The sequence below is a fragment of the Lepidochelys olivacea genome, assembly GCF_965140295.1.
Source record: "Lepidochelys olivacea isolate rLepOli2 genome assembly, chromosome: 2".
In the NCBI taxonomy this organism is placed as follows: Eukaryota; Metazoa; Chordata; order Testudines; family Cheloniidae; genus Lepidochelys; species Lepidochelys olivacea.
The window spans coordinates 41,571,273-41,588,829 of record NC_140412.1 but is presented as its reverse complement, the minus strand read 5'-3'; the positions used below and the strand labels follow the sequence as shown (position 1 = coordinate 41,588,829).

Here is a 17,557-nt window from a genome sequence, read left to right as displayed (position 1 = left end):
AAAATGCACGGAATAATGAGAACAAATTCTGAGTACTCATGGAGAACTCCATGGGTATGCGGGGCTGGAGCACCCATGGAAAAAAATAGTGTGTACTCAGCACCCAGCAGCCACAGCTGTTTGGCGGTGCCCCCAATGAGCTAATCAGGGGCATCACCAAATAGCTGTCAGGCCACACCGACTAACAGCTGTTCGGTGGCTGCCTCCGAACAGCTGTTTGGCAGCTTGTTGGGGGACTTGGGGGAGGGCAGAGAGTGGCAGTGGGCACGTGGGGGCCTCGGGGAGGGGGTGGAGCAGGGGTGGGGAAGAGACAGGGTGAGGGCAGGGCCTATGTGGTAGGGGTGGAGTGGAGTGGGCTCTTGGGCTGGAGCAGGGGAGGAGTACCCCCAGAGCAAACTAGAAGTTGGCACCTGTGCATGGATAGTTACAGGAAGATGGAATTAGAAATAGAAGTCTGGCCAATGAAATTACAAGGCTGGGGTTTTCAAAAGAGTCTAAGGAAGTTAGGCACATAAATCAGTGAAATTTGGGCACCTAATTCCCTTCAGGTTCCTGTGAAAATCCCAGCTGAATTATTAATAAACAACTGTACAGACCATAGAAATATACTTACAAGAGTCCATGCTCCCCAAGTATCTTCACGCCCCATATATGTAAAAAAAATCCTCTCATTCCTGGTTGCAGATACATATTTATAGATTTTTAAGGCCAAAAAGGACCATTATGATCATCTAGTCAGGCATCCTACACAACATAGGCTATGCTATCCATCTTCCACAAAATACAGGTATGTACAAAGCCCTCCGAAGAACGTGCATCATCACTCTCCATTAAATATGTATCTTCCCACAAAGACCACATGCACTAAGAGATCTGCACTCAAATGTTCCTGTATTCTGAGAGACCAAATAAGTGCTTCCTGGGAAAATCTGTTTTCAGTGCTCTTGCTCCATGTGCCTTCCCCCACATACACACCTCTTCAGCTCCTGGGCTCCAGGATCACTCTGCTGGTAGGTCAGTGAGCAATAGCAGATTGCATTGCAGACAGCAACCTAGTGTCCATCTTCAGGCTGCAGTTCTAAAATCTCTTTAGTGGGGGAAGGCCTCTGTCTCATTTACCCTTCACTCAGGATCTCTGGCTGTCTGTTCTTCTCTCCTGCTGGCAGGGAGGAAGATGTTACTGGGCATTCTTATCCTGTCCTCTTTGCTGTTGAAGAGGAGGGTTTTGGTGAGTGATCTATTGTAGATATTATTCTAAAGCCAGCCAGCTCATTGGCCCTCTTCACAAATTTCGTGCTGCTGCTTTCATCATCTTCTACCCCTCTTGTGTGTGTGGATACAGGTACAAATCATGATGCTCTGGAAGCCCTGCGTGTGGATGAACACATTCTGTTAAGTGACTTTCTTCTTTATTCAGGAGCTTCAAGTCCTCAGTAGAGATGTCACTAATGCAGCCTTCATAGGAGCCTCAATACATCAGAAATTAAACTTGCCCTAGCAATGTTTCTATTCTTAATATAGCTAATGAGTGTTAAGATTCACTCCAATTTAATAGAATTAGTAGGATAAATGGCCCGCTTCAGTGGAAAAATCTGCAGAAGGGGCCAATGAGAAAGGAAAACTCGGTGAATTTTGCCTTGCTGACTCTTCCTGGAATTATCCCCACTGGTCAGAGGGGTTTGGCAGGCCTCACCAAAGATTTTGGTGGCCACTCTATCTGCCTTTCCCCCCTCCTCAGTTCCCCAAGCCTGTTGATTGCATGGACAGCTCCTGAATCTGCTGCTTTCCCTGCCATTGGGCAACAAAGTTTCAGCGAGTCAAACTACCATTAGCAAGGTCCCCCTGCAACCGCACAGCTGCAGTCACAGAGAGGATCCAGGGGAAGATAATGCAAATCAGAAAGTGGAAACACCTTTGCTCCTCCATCTCCTGCCCCCTGAAGTCCACAGAGATCCATCCACCCATCCAGAAGAGGGGTAACTAATGCTACCAGGACAGACTCCTGCCTTCTGTGCAGAAAGAGGAGAGGGATGGCACCACGGCTTCGAGCGGAACCAATGGATATAGTGAAGAAGCTGAGCTGCTGTTTTAAGAATTATATCAACTTTCCTATGGAAAATCCTGTTTCCTTGGTAGTAGAAAAAAATGTTTTTAAACTCTGGCGATTTAGTTTCCTCCAGGTATTACTTGGATTCCCATTAGAAGCATTAAAGCTATACAGTGACTCCTGGACTCCTCTGGGCACTGAATTTGATCCCTCTTGAGTATTTCTTCTACTTGCCGATTTACCCCTCTCTGCACATCTGTTTGGGAACAGACTTTGTTCTGCTCCTGAGCTCCAGCTGACCCTGTTAAAATCACATGGGCAATCTTTTTAGATTATCATAAAAGATTTTTGGGTCTTTCAGATAACTGTTAAATAAGCAGCTGAATAGATGTGTTTAATATATACCACTTCCGAATCAAGAGACTGCTGTCATAAATACTGGGAACACCCTAGTAATAAACTGGCTTCTGCTCTGACATCTAGCAACTATAGCAAATGGAACTCCATATGCAGCAGAGCTCACACACAGCTGGACGGAGTGCCGAGTATGGAACTCTGAGAGCACTAGGTCTCATGTTAAAGAAAAGAAAATCCGTAGGAAAGTTAAGAAGACAAATGTAACTGAATTAAAATGATTTGTGTTAATTATTGTTCAGCATCAAAGCTCACATGGTCTAATCCCAAATCCATTGATGTCAATGAGATCAGGTACACTGAGAGTTCTGGGATTCGCCCACCTCCATGTTTTCACATCAAGTATGTATGCTGAATCATCAGTGAAAGGTGAATGTTTAGAAGAAAACCACTGTTGTTTTGATACCTGGTGGTTGTTACTGTATGTTACTATATGACATAATTAGCAAAATATCTTTATAGTTTATTCAAAAAGTATTGAAGTATCTGGACTCTCTTTTCTGAGCTATTGCAAACAGAAAGATAGCTTTTTCTCACCTCTGCCCACAGAGACCATGCTAAATCATACCTAAAAACTCCTTTGATGTTTCTGAAAGGTATATTTATTTTTGAAAAAGAACTGAATTATTGTTCAAACAATACAGTATTTGCTTGTTCATATATCATGCAGCTGTGTTAGAGACGACCAGCTGCTAATTCATGAATTTTTAACTTCTTCTTACAACTCCATATCATTTTCAGGAGTGGACTATTGTGCACTGAGTGACCCTGGTTGTGAACATTTGTGTGTAAACAGTGAAAAATCTTATACTTGTCAGTGCTTTGAAGGATATGAGCTTCGTGATGATGGGAAAACTTGTAAACGTAAGTTTTTATCAGACCAAGTGACATGGTGCCATATCTTTTGTTGCCTGCATCTGTACAGTATAAAATCAGTATGTGTGATGTAAATGAGTAGCCCTGAAGCTGGACTCTGGGATGAAACTGGGGACCAAAGGTACATTAGTACAGATTTGTATTTTGCAACAGGCAACAGTAATTTTCTCCACAAACTAGGTTAAAAAGATTTAACATTTCTAAGGCCTTGCTCCAACCAAGGAGCTCACAATATGAATGGCGTTTCCATTTCTTTGCCCCACTTGTGTGACAAAGAACGTTAAAAAGGGATTGCATAATTTGGGCAAGACTGTAATGAAATGAAATGAAAGTCTGAAAAAATCATTGCCAAATTTTCTTCAGTATTACAGCCCTCTCTAGTGCTCAGTCGCTGTATCTTACTTCTTTAAAAGCCACCTAGATATAATGTGTATAGTAATGTAATTGTATTCCCAGTTGTTTGGGGACTAATCCATTAAAATGATTCACATCTGATGTTAAAAAGCGTGTTATTAGGAAAGCTTTTAAAAGACTCAGATACTACAGCAATGGTGGGCAACCTGTGGCCCGCAGCCCATTGGGTAATCCGCTGGCGGGCCGCCAGACCGTTTGTTTACATTTGCACAGCCACCCGTAGCTCCCAGGGGACGCGGTTCACTGTTCCCAGCCAATGGGAGCTGCAGGAAGTGGCGGCCAGGTGAACTGCAGCCATTGGGAGCTGCGGGTGGCCATGAAAATGTAAACAAACGGTCTGGTGGCCCACCGGCCCACCAGCCGTTTACCTTGACGGGCTGCATGCAGCCTGTGGGCCTCAGGTTGCCCACCACTGTACTACAGTGATAAATTGATAATATTATTTACTGTTTGTATTAAAACCACAATCAGCATTGGAGCCCCATTGTGCGAAACTATGCAAACATATAGAAAGACATGCTCCCTTCCCTAAAGTATATACAACCTGAGGCCCAGATCCTGCAAGAAGTTACATGCAAGCGGACTCCTGCATTGGCATTGAGCTCTGTGGTGGGGTGTTCACCCCAAACGTGCCCTGAAAGGGTTAATATAGGCCAAGATGAGGAAGGGGACTAATTAACCAGACAGGCTACAGCTGAATAATCCCCTGATTGGATGAGGGGGCCCAGTTGAGGAGGAAGAAGCTGGGTGTGGTTTATAAAGACAGGAAGCTGATAACAGAGGAGCCTGTGGGGAAGTAGTCTGCAGTCATTCCCTGGGAGAAGGGAGGTGTGTTTGGGATCACAACGGCAAGCAGCCTACAGTTACCCCCTGGGAGAAGGGATTTTTGGCTGGCAAACCCAGAGAGGAGGGAGAGCCAGAAAGGGTAAGAAGGGCTTAGGAAAAGCAGCAAGGAATAGGATAGTGCAGACTTTGGCTGCTGATGAGAGGACCCCTGAACTGGAAGCCAGAGTAAAGGGCAGGCCCCAGTTTCCACAAAGCCACTGGGGAAGTGGCACAGACCAGACAGCGGAGCGTGGACTGCTTGAGACAGTTTGCCCTGAAAGACTTTGATACCCACAAGGGGAAGAACACAGTGAGCTGGCCGGAGAGCCAAGTCACAAAGTGGAAGCTGTAGCTCCTGGAGAGAGAATAGCAACGGAGTGTGCAACAAGCTGCCAGAGGTGTGTGCAGCCGCTGGAATGTGCTAATCCCCAGAATGGCCAGCAGGAGGCACGCTATGTTGAGTGGATCCCGTGACAAGCTCTGTGCAGGACTTTAATTTAAAACAAGCTGAAACAAGGGAGTGTAACAAAGAGAGAGAGAAAGGGAAGGAAAATGAGCATAACAAATATATTTAGTACATGATTGTATAGCTTTTAATTTTTGTTTTGTTTTAAATATAAGGTATAGCTAAAATTAAATGAAATATCAGCAGTCCTCACTGGCCATCTGTCTACCCATTATCAGCTGACGATTTCCTGTGGGTATCACAGCACATAATACAACAGATCATTTACACCAACCTTAAACACCATGTAAACTGAACTTTTGTAATCCTATTTTATTACAAAAGACAAATATCTATTTAACCACAGAGGGAAAAAGCCTGAGTGTTCTGGTTCTGGTCAGCAGGTTTTTTTGCTTGAAGATCGTAAGATGATGATAAATATCTTGTTTTCACAGGAAAAGCTGGATTTGAAATGTAAATAACTTGACAGTTCAAAATCTGCTTATTCCTTAGAGGCCAGTGACCCAGGGCTGGATTTTTTTAAAGGTATTTAAGTGCTCACATAGACACCTAGTGGGATTTTCAAAAGCACTACACCTAGCTCCTCAATGGCATTTAGGCACCTAACTCCCCTTGGTTTCAGTCAGAGTTAGACACTTAGGTACTTTTGAAAATCGCACTAGGGGCCTACCTGCATCTTTAGATGCCTAAACAACTTTGAAAATCTAGCCCCTAGTTACTGTGCTCTCTGATTTTTTCCCCTTAATAAAGAGACCGTGGATTAAGAGGAGGAGAAAGATGTGCTTGCTTGTTAAAAAACAAAGATGAAAGAGTCAGAGGTTGTTGAAAATGCATTTCTGGATTCCACTGAGCCAACACTTGAAAGATTATGAGCTGCAGGGCTCTTTCATTGGAAAACTAAGAACTTTTAACCTTTGCATTTATAAAAATTTTAACGAGCAAACTTTCTTTTCTGTCCAAATTATTCTCAGGTAAAAATGTCTGCAAATCAGTCAACCATGGTTGTGAACATGTTTGTGTTAATAGTGACAATTCATACATCTGCAAGTGCCGTGAGGGATTTGCACTGAGGAAAGATGGGAAAACGTGCAGAAGTAAGTAACCTGATTTTTGCCGTACATTTGTGTGTGCAGCAGGCAAAGAAAGAAAGAGAACTTTGTTGCTCTTTTACTGAAAGAATGTCTCTAGTAAAATGTATTAAATATCTAAACTATCCTCAGATAAAGACCTCTGCAAATCAGTTGACCATGGTTGTGAACATGTTTGTATTAATACTGACAATTCCTACATCTGCAAGTGCCGTAAGGGATTCGTACTGTGGGGGGATGGGAAAACTTGCAGAAGTAAGTAGTCTGATCTTTAATGGAAGGTTATTCTTGTAATGTTTGTATTTGTAGAAGTGTTTTAACTAGCAGACTCTCTCAACTGTTCTCAGATAAGGATGTCTGCAAGTCATTTGACCATGGCTGTGAACATATTTGTGTTAATAATGACAATTCCTACATCTGTAAGTGCCAGGAGGGATTTGTACTGAGAGAGGATGGGAAAACATGCAGAAGTAAGTAGCTTGGTCTTTACTGTACATTTTTTCTTCATCGGATAAAAAGAGAAGGAACTTCATTGCTCTCTTTGTGGAAGATTGTCCTTGTAATTTTTGCATTTATAAATATGTTTTAACTAGCAAACTATATTAAATATTTTAACTATTCCCAGATAAGAACGTCTGCAAATCAGTCAACCATGGTTGTGAACATGTTTGTGTAAATAATGATGATTCATACACCTGTCAGTGCCATGAGGGATTTGTGCTAAGAGAGGATGGGAAAACATGCAGAAGTAAGTAGCTTGATCTTTGTAGTACATTTATGTCTTCGGAGGACCAAAAAAAAAGGAATTTCATTGCTTTCTTACTTGAGAAATATCCGTCTAATCTTTTATAAATGCAAAGTAGTTCTAACCAGCCAACTCTCAACTATTCTCAGATAAAGACCTCTGTAAGTCCATTGACCATGGCTGTGAACATGTTTGTGTTAATGATGACATTTCATACACCTGCCAGTGCCATGAGGGATTCATACTAAGAAACGATGGGAAAACATGCAGACGTAAGTAGCCTGATATTTACTACATGAGAGAATGAAAATCTTAAGTGCCCTTTCCTTGGAAGATTGTCCTTGTAATTTTTGCATTTATAAAATATTAAATATCTAATCTATTTCCAGTTAAGGATCCCTGCAAATCAGTTGATCCTGGCTGTGAACATATTTGTGTTAATACTGACAGTTCATACGTCTGCAAGTGCCATGAGGGATTTGTACTCAGAGAGGATGGGAAAACATGTAGAAGTAAGTAATCTGATATTTACTGGCAGATTGTCCTTGTAATCCCATTTATAAAAGCATTTTAACTCTCTCTCAGATAAAGACCTCTGCAAAGCGGTTGATCATGGCTGTGAACATATTTGCATTAATAATGACCATTCCTACGTCTGCAAATGCCATAAGGGATTTGTACTCCAAGAAGATGGGAAAATGTGCAGAAGTAAGTAACTTGATCCTTGCTGTATTTTTCATTCATTGAGCAACTGCTTGTTTGATTTTACAATGAACTGATCCAGCATCCCTTCTTCAAAAATCATATAAAATTTGAGGTTGAACCACTTAACCTGAAGATTTTGGAAGCAAAAGCTATTAAGAAAGTAAGAATGATTGTCCTTGTAAACCAGCGAGTATAGCAATCATTCTTTCCAATCAGGAAAAGGCCAAAAGTAAAAATCAAGTTGCCAAGGAACTTGCACTTTAATTAGGTTCATGTACCATAGGGTTGTATTTCCTGATTTAAAAGAACATCAGGCTTAATTTTCCTGTCTTCTAACATGAAAAGCCTTGACCATTGTCCCATTTATCAATGTTTTCCTAAATTAGATTGTTCGCTGTTTGGGACAGAAAGTCCGCCCCCCTCCTTCCCTTCCACCATTCTATGAACTACCATGTACATTTCTACTACTATATAAAGCCCTAGAAACCTCTGCAGTGTGCAGCCCATCAAAGCTGCATGATCCAGTCTGGCTCTGCAACAAAGGATGTTGTCAAGTTTCCTTCCCCACTCTGAACTCTAGGGTACAGATGTGGGGACCTGCATGAAAACCCGCTAAGCTTATTTTTACCAGCTTAGGTTAAAACTTCCCCAAGGTACAAACTATTTTACCTTTTGCCCTTGGACTTTATTGCTGCCACCACCAAGCGTCTAACAAATATATAACAGGGAAAGAGCCCACTTGGAAATGTCTTTCCCCCCCAAAATCCTCCCCAAACCCTACACCCCCTTTCCTGGGGAAGGTTTGATAAAAATCCTCACCAATTTGCATAGGTGAACACAGACCCAAAACCCTTGGATCTTAAGAACAATGAAAAAGCAATCAGGTTCTTAAAAGAAGAATTTTAATTGAAGAAAAAAAGTAAAAGAATCACTTCTGTAAAATCAGGATGGTAAATACCTTACAGGGTAATCAGATTCAAAACATAGAGAATCCCTCTAGGCAAAATCTTAAGTTACAAAAAGACACAAAAACAGGAATATACGTTCCATTCAGCACAGCTTATTTTATCAGGCATTTAAACAAAACAGAATCTAATGCATATCTAGCTAGATTACTTACTAAGTTCTAAGTCTCCATTCCTTTTCTGTTCCCGGCAAAAGCATCACACAGACAGAGAGAGCCTTTGTTTCTCCCCCGCTTCAGCTTTGAAAGTATCTTGTCTCCGCATTGGTCATTTTGGTCAGGTGCCAGCGAGGTTATCCTAGCTTCTTAACCCTTTACAGGTGAAAGGGTTTTTCCTCTGGCCAGGTGGGATTTTAAAGGTGTTTACCCTTCCCTTTATATTTATGACAGATGTCCATTCTAATCTTAGGTTGGGAGACCTGCCCCCCAAAGGGTAATAGAATGCTCATGGACCTGCCCAAACCTTCTCATTGCCTAGGACCATGGGTCATGGATTAGTTCCTGCTTGGGCAGCAGAACTTAGGATCAGTGAAGTTCTGTTTGAGGGAATGGGGAACTCCCACTGCCAAGGGCAGCCCATTCCTCAGTTCTTTAATGCACCAGGGTGATTGCGCACTGCATCCTGAAGGTGATCATCAGCCTTAATAGTGGTAAGAAAGTTACAGACCCTTTCCTGTAAGGTGATTAGGGCCCCAAACTGGGGCCTGTGACAAAAAATAGACACTTTTTCGAAGTCTCTTATAAAGCATAGGCAAGTAGCCTTGCTGACCTCTGTCAATGGAAGAATGCTGCAAAATATACAAAAGACCTCTTGGCTCTTTCCTACAGATATGTTAAGCTGCAATAATCAATTACTGTCTAAAAATATATGGATGTTGGCTTTTAAGTTTTATTTACATGTAAAGAATAATTATTTTAAATTGCTTGAAGAAAAGGAACAGGATAATGACATCTGGAATGTAAACATAGCTATATCCCAGTATGTATTTGTATTTTGAAAAACTAAGCCAAGTTGCAGACAGGATTTATTACTAGTTGATATTAACATATTATGTTAAGTTTGTGATTGTTACTATGAAAAGCATAGCTAAACTGGGCACATGGTCAGCTAACCAGAGCTTAGTGTTTTAGTACACTGTATAAACCTTTTCTTTAGAATACCTAGAAAAGGAGAGAGAAAAATCTCCATCTAATCTGAATATTGTCTATTATGAATTGTAACTAGAAAGTACACACTGATCTTGACACCAGTAAAAGTTATAAATCAAAGTTAATTTGGGGCAGTCAGAGGAGACGTTGAAATTCCTAAAGAAATAAAGGTGCAAATCCTACAGTCCCTGCTCAGTTACATTTCCCTTAGAAGTTAGTGAGAATTTTGACTGAGTGAATACAAGAGGATTTGGCCTAATATTAACTAAACAAAGGTGTTCTTTTTTCTGTCCATGGTTATAGCAGTGATGAGGTTGGAGCTGGCAACATTTGATCTACCTTAAAGTTCCTTCAGTGTTTCTGCCCTAATCAAGCAATTAGGGAGAAAAACCTAAACTTTCAGATGAGAGAGGAAGATAAAAAAGAAAGCACAAATATATTTTGTTTTTAGTGAGTTTTGCAACACAGAGGAAAACTTCAGAATAAGGTCAAATGGTGGGTGGTCATTCATTTCTTGCAAAACTGACAAATACATATCTGAATGCAGGACAATTAGTACATTCATATCAAGACTTTCTTTGGCACTGCTCACAGTAATCTTTCTAAACACCTATCGAAACATCTATCTAAACACATTAATTAATTTAACATCACAACACACCTGTGAAGTAAGGGTGTATTATTACCTCCATTTTACAAATAAGGAACTGAGACACAGAGAAATTAAGGGCTCAATCCTGTAAAGTGCTGAGCACTGCTTCTGATCCAACCAAAGCACTTAAGTACATGAACACTCCCATATGTGTAACTTTAAGCACACAAAGCCAAAAGAACTATTTGTGCTCCTCAGACTAGATGATCACAATGATCCTTTCTGGCCTTGGAATCTATGATTCTAAGTGTTTTGCTGGACTGGAGTCAGAGTTTTCAATACCTTGCAGGATGAAGCTTCTAAATGTCTTGCTTAAGTGTCTTGCTTGTGGCAGGGGGGCTTTCTACACCTATGCAACAGGTAAACCATCAGGTACAGGCCTTGCTGGGATACAGGAGCATCCCTATCTATGCTTTGCCTCTGGGCCCACTGGTTCACTGCCAGCAGGATTAGACAACCTCACATTCCTCACTGCCTTTGGCTAAAATTATGGCTATCTCCTGTGTGTGTAGGCTACTGTGAAATGTGCCTTCTTCTCCTCCCCACCCTTAGTCCACCCCAGAACACCTATCATCATATTGTGGCCCTTCATCTTCAAAGTGAGGTATTATTATTTACTAAATTCTTCAGAACTGTAGCTGCCCTTGAACTGGACTAGGCATAAGGGATGTTTCTTAAAGGATGGGCAGTTATTTCATCCATTTGTACCAACTATTAGCATGGTACACGTTGTTAGAGCTTGACCTTAGGTCAAGTGATGAATATAATGGGAAAATATAATTTGTGAAGGGAGAAATTTTATTGTAAAAGATAGTAGGCAAAGACAGATCTGACCCACCTCAAGGAAGCAGCCTGCAACACCCTCCTTCAGAAATGTAAACTGTTTTTTCTGATTCCACTTCCATGTCTCTGTACTCTGCCTGCTTTAAGGTGGGAGAGAGTGTTGTACCAATAAAATAAAAACCAGCAGGATCTTATTAAAGGGAAAAAGGCAAAATACCACATTTATTGTGAATACAGAAAGAATCATAGTAAGCAGTTAGTTATAGTTATAACATTCCATTCAATCTCAAATTTATTCTCACATTCATTCATACAAACATACACACACACACACACAGGTTCTGCAAGGTTGTTATCATAGTTACCAGCCTTAGAGTTGCTCATGCCAAGCCACTGGCCAGGTGGCCTGGACATGAGGAGGGAGCAGGGCCTTGTCAGATGCTCATCTGATGCTCCTGGAAGTTGGTTTGCAGAATCAGACCCCCAAAGTTCTCACTTTTTAGAGTCTATTTTTATAGGAATTTCTTCCTATGCCAGTCTATGGGAATTGCTTCATCATGCTGTTGCTGAATCAATCAGCAGATAGCACATTCCTGACGGCTCCAAGATGTTATCTTGTTCTTTGGTTCTCCCATTCTTGAGGCTGTTGGGTGGATTCCAGTCTGCCCTCCGGGTGGGGTCCTCTGGTTATTTCCACTTGACACCTTCTTCAGCCGATGGACACTGGATTCTTAGGCTGGCACCTCCCTGATCATTCACTTATTATCCACACCAAGCATCCATCCACATACATCCTCTATCTCTATTTTAATCACAATGGTTAATACAACAAAAGGGCGGGGAGTCTCTGGGTGCTGTTTCTGTTGTTAGAGTATTGCTTTGAGTCTCTCTCTCTGTGAACTGCTTTGAGAACAGACTCTGTCTTAGAATGTACTAACACAATTAGCAGCTTGCAAGTTTCACACATAGAGGGAGAGAAACAGTACCAAAAACCAAGAGACCTCTTAATTAGTAATACCCTGGAATTTAAACTCTGGGGAATCAAACTCATTTGTGATTTTAATACAGAACTTCTTTAATATGATCCAACATAATCCCCCTTTTGACACTAAGATTTATAATCGTCAGTGTCACTTTCTATGTAGCCTATTCAAGAGAAAGTACTGTGAGGCAATTTGAGTTTGTGATTCCAATTCATGCCACATACATGATCCTAGTGATGTATCTTTACTACAAGGTTCTGGGGCAACAGGCAAGGTGAGGCACACCCACTTTTGAGGAGTCCATTCGGTAGAACCTCTAGTGTCCAATAGCTTCCCTCCCTCCCCAGCCCACTGGCTCAAGGTCCAGGGTAGCCAAAAGGATCCCATGTGTAATATGGGGAGTGGGTTAACCTTCAATACCTTTGCCTCCAGGGACTGTTGGTGTGCAATTTTGACAACAATTTCTCCCATTAATAAGTCTGGTTTACAATAGTGGAAACATATTGCATCCATTCATATTGATAAGTGTCAACAATGATCTCTCTCTTTTTTAACAAATGCATCAAACCCTTAATATTTCCCAATATGACCCAGAACATTTTGTGTTCCAAAGTAGCTAGTGCAAGTATCTGCATTTCAGTGCATCCCATAGCTATGGCTGTGTAGTTTCCTATTTCTAATATTTTTTTTTTCTTATGGATAAGCCATGTGGTAGTATTAAGCCATTACTAAAGATTCCATTGGCCTTTTAGGTTACCCAGACCAATTTGGACCAAGTCTACATTGGCATGTACTTGTTTTTGTATCAGGCTGTCTTGTAGCTGGGACAGAAAGCTTAATTTATTTTTAAGTTCCTGCAGGTCTTCAGTATTTTTTTTTTTAAACACACAACAGTGCTAGCAACAACACAAAACACAAGACAAAACATAGAACACAGAACACAATTTCTATTGTGACAGTAGATTCATGGTATTGGGTTGCTTTTCAGCTGGCAGCTTTTCCTGATTTTCTGAAAGACAAAAAGAACATGTTTCTACCCCTTTTGGGGTGGCAGATTATTGCTTAAAATATTTCTTTTACAAATACCCTTGCTGATTGCAGGCAAAACAGAGAAATTGCCCCCATATTTTCCTGTTTTTGTTCTATAGGCAGGCCAGGTTTCAAAGGCTTTTATCTTTTAAGGGTTATGGGGAAATTATCCCACTGTTTAGTCATTAAATCCCTGAGTTTTCCTTCTTATACAGCAGACCAAGTTTATAATGTTTTTTCTGCTGTGTTAAGCTTTAAGTTTTATTTACAGGTAATAACTGAGAAGCATCATTACCATACGACCTTAAAGGATTTTTCCAAAAATCATACACACTATACGTTGTTACAGGGATACTTATTATCATTAAATTTATTAAAATTATCTTGTTATCCCATGACTTTTATTTAGACAATTTGTTTGCTGACTAGGTATGTCCTTTATCTGCAGCTCCTTTGTGCTGCTAGTTCTTTCCTTCCTTTATCATTTAGGTAATTTGCATTTTCACAGAAACTTCCTGCTTTTGGATTTAAAGCCATCAGCAGCTCAGAGACTCTATCTTAGAAGGGACACAATCAACTTTCACCAGAGTTTTGATTACTTTTAACTTCTGGTTCCAAAACACACAGCAATCTGAAAAAGAAAACCCAACCTATTGTGGCTCCCTTTGGAGCCCTAATAGCATTTTAATTAAGTAGCATGGTATGTTTGCATTTCTTTTGCCCCTTCTACAATATATCCTGCACATGTTCTGGGGCAAATGCACATTCCTTCCATAGTTTAACTTCTATAACATTATCCAGATCCATTTTTACATAAGGTGTCACTATTTCTTTTTTTGCTTACAGAGTTTTCATGTACCTTTATCAAAGTGACAGTCTGATTACTCAGAGCCATTTTAAGACTCAGTGTTTCTAACATTGCTTCTTTTTGTTTTGTGCACCTCACCCCTGCTGTTGCTTCAGAGAGGCACTGTCTTTTTTTAATTTTTTTTTTACTACAACTCTCATCTGCTATTTTGTTACAAAAACAAACAAACAAAAAACAAACAAAAAGAATCCAAAATATTTTTTTTTTATATTCTCCTGATTTTGACTGCCCTGCTGCAGCCACAACTTAAAAACATTTTAAATTTTGTAAAGCATTGAGTTACCTTTTAAGGGTTAAATGCCAAATCCCAAAGCCAAACAACACTAATTACCTGTGTCTAGCAAAAAGGTCTGTCAGTTTTGCAACTTTGAATTAAAGAGTCAAATGGATTTTTAGTGGCATTAACAAAAACAAAACTAACTGGTCCTTAGAACTTTACATATTTACACACACACAGACAGATACATACACATTTTCTTTTCCTTAACATCCCTTCCACACTGCTCTGTTTTTTACATCTTACATTCCCTTTATACATTTGAGGCAGTTAAGTTCCAATAGAACCCTCTTATGTTCTTTTAGCAAATTTGACTAAATTGTCCAGTCAAATGATTTTAATCAGATAGTTTATTTTTGCCTGGCTAATTTACGGACATTCCTTTGGAAAAGGGCCCATTTTTCTTTCAGAATGGCTGCAAAGAAACCAAGAATGCTCTAACACTTTTCCTTTTTAACATTTTCGGTTAAAAGTTGTTTGGGTGAAATACAAAGTTTAACTGCTTAATTCCCTCCAGCCTCTGCAGAGTTAACTTTCTTTTTTTTTTTTTTACTCTCTTTTCTCTTTGTAATTATGCCTGGGGGTGCCGTACATAGGACCTTCTCCCCCTTTACCTGCCTCCCTCCAGCCTCTGCAGAGTTAACTTTTTCACTCTTTTTGTATTCCTGGAGTGCCTCTTTCACTATTTTCAGCTGGCTTTGGATATTTGTAGCCAGCACCTTCCAATTGTCTGCTCCCTTTTCCATTTGTGCCTTTTCCTCTTTACATGAAGACAAGCGGAGGGAAGAATCCTTACATGCCTCCCACAACAACCAAATTGCTGCTGCATCTCTTTTGGCAGCACTAGAAGGTTTGTATATGAGGATATACTGAGCCAATCTATCCTCTAAGTCCGAAATAGTGCAGACATCAGCTAGGGCTTCTTTAGTCCAAGGACTGTGCCCACATTTTTGAAGGATTTGTTTAAAAGGTGTAATTTCTTTAACAAAAGGTGAGGTTGGAGTTCCTTCTGACTCCATTCCTCCCTCTGGTACTGGCTTACCCTGTTTTCTTTTAAACATCTTAACATGGATATTTCAATCTCTTTGTCACTGCTGGTATTACTTAGCAAGTGACACAGCCTAGATTCTGAAATCATAGCTTAATCTATGCGTTTTTCCCCTGCTACCTTCCCGGAGGCCAGCAGGTCCCCTGCTACCTTCCCAGAGGCCAGCAGGTCCAGTTAACCTATTTCTCCCTGCTACCTTCTCGGAGGCCAGCAGGTCTGGTTAACCTGTTTCTCCCTGCTACCTTCTCGGAGGCCAGCAGGTCCGGTTAACCTGTTCTTCCCTGCTTCCTTCTCGGAGGTCAGCAGGTCCCCTGCTACCTTCCCGGAGGCCAGCAGGTCTAGTTTAATCTGTTTTCCCTGCTACCTTCTCGGAGGCCAGCAGGTCTGCTTTAATCTGTTTTCCCTACTACCTTCTCGGAGGCCAGCAGGTCCCCTGCTACCTTCTCAGAGGCCAGCAGGTCTGGTTTAATCTGTTTTTCCTGCTACCTTCTCGGAGGCCAGCAGGTCCCCTGCTACCTTCTCGGAGGCCAGCAGGTCTGGTTTAATCTGTTTTTCCTGCTACCTTCTCGGAGGCCAGCAGGTCCCCTGCTACCTTCTCGGAGGCCAGCAGGTCTGGTTAACCTAATAGAAATGCCTAGCTCACTAGAGCTGGCGGTGTGCACACCAATATTTACAATAACTGAGGTTTTTTACCAATATTCCCCCTTTCGCAATTCTCCACCAAAATGTTGTACCAATAAAATAAAAACCAGCAGGATCTTATTAAAGGGAAAAAGGCAAAATACCACATTTATTGTGAATACAGAAAGAATCATAGTAAGCAGTTAGTTATAGTTATAACATTCCATTCAATCTCAAATTTATTCTCACATTCATTCATACAAACATACACACACACACACACAGGTTCTGCAAGGTTGTTATCATAGTTACCAGCCTTAGAGTTGCTCATGCCAAGCCACTGGCCAGGTGGCCTGGACATGAGGAGGGAGCAGGGCCTTGTCAGATGCTCATCTGATGCTCCTGGAAGTTGGTTTGCAGAATCAGACCCCCAAAGTTCTCACTTTTTAGAGTCTATTTTTATAGGAATTTCTTCCTATGCCAGTCTATGGGAATTGCTTCATCATGCTGTTGCTGAATCAATCAGCAGATAGCACATTCCTGACGGCTCCAAGATGTTATCTTGTTCTTTGGTTCTCCCATTCTTGAGGCTGTTGGGTGGATTCCAGTCTGCCCTCCGGGTGGGGTCCTCTGGTTATTTCCACTTGACACCTTCTTCAGCCGATGGACACTGGATTCTTAGGCTGGCACCTCCCTGATCATTCACTTATTATCCACACCAAGCATCCATCCACATACATCCTCTATCTCTATTTTAATCACAATGGTTAATACAACAAAAGGGCGGGGAGTCTCTGGGTGCTGTTTCTGTTGTTAGAGTATTGCTTTGAGTCTCTCTCTCTGTGAACTGCTTTGAGAACAGACTCTGTCTTAGAATGTACTAACACAATTAGCAGCTTGCAAGTTTCACACATAGAGGGAGAGAAACAGTACCAAAAACCAAGAGACCTCTTAATTAGTAATACCCTGGAATTTAAACTCTGGGGAATCAAACTCATTTGTGATTTTAATACAGAACTTCTTTAATATGATCCAACAAGAGACACTGTTAATTTAGGGGGGAAAATGCAGGCTGAGACCTCACCTGTGTAGTCAGTTCCCTTTTTTAACGTTTGAATCAAAACATAGCAAATAAGGACCCCTTCTCTTGAGCCCCAGGGGGAGATCCTGAGTAGTGATTTAGATCTGACTGGTTCCCTCTACTGTTGTATAGTAAACGTGTGGCTTTGTCTTCCTTTTAGAAAATAATCTTTCCAAATGCTTCTTGCTTGTATCATTTTTAATCCAATGTAGACTGTATGGTAAAACTAAAAGGTATCCTGATTGTTTGGCATTTTGAAGTTGTTTTCCGTGATTACATGAACAGACTGTTTATGCTGGTACCAAGTTTTGTTTTGTTTATAAGACAAACTAATTCCAGGAATTCTTTAAATGTGCTTCTTTCTCACAGTAAAGCATAACTGCTTTGTTGAAACGTGGAGAACCGATCCTACTTTGTGACAGAAACTGTGTATCATCCGCTGCTTTCTACTAACCTACGAATTGCGTATGTGTGTGTGTGTGTGTAAAATATACCCCCAAACACATACACTTGGCAATATTT

General features: G+C 40.9%; 1 protein-coding gene across 2 annotated transcripts in view; it reads left to right on the top strand.

Annotated features, from left to right (window-relative positions):
• Positions 1-17,557, top strand: part of MATN2 (matrilin 2) — a 132,370-nt gene that overhangs the window by 95,353 nt on the left and 19,460 nt on the right. Inside the window, exons 9-16 of one of the 2 annotated variants that reach the window (XM_084620299.1) lie at positions 3,203-3,325; positions 6,014-6,136; positions 6,263-6,385; positions 6,478-6,600; positions 6,756-6,878; positions 7,025-7,147; positions 7,265-7,387; positions 7,461-7,583. In XM_084620299.1, the coding sequence (XP_084476425.1) occupies positions 3,203-3,325; positions 6,014-6,136; positions 6,263-6,385; positions 6,478-6,600; positions 6,756-6,878; positions 7,025-7,147; positions 7,265-7,387; positions 7,461-7,583 (984 nt within the window). The remainder of the gene's footprint in view (positions 1-3,202; positions 3,326-6,013; positions 6,137-6,262; positions 6,386-6,477; positions 6,601-6,755; positions 6,879-7,024; positions 7,148-7,264; positions 7,388-7,460; positions 7,584-17,557) is intronic. The other variant, XM_084620298.1, reaches the window with a different exon arrangement.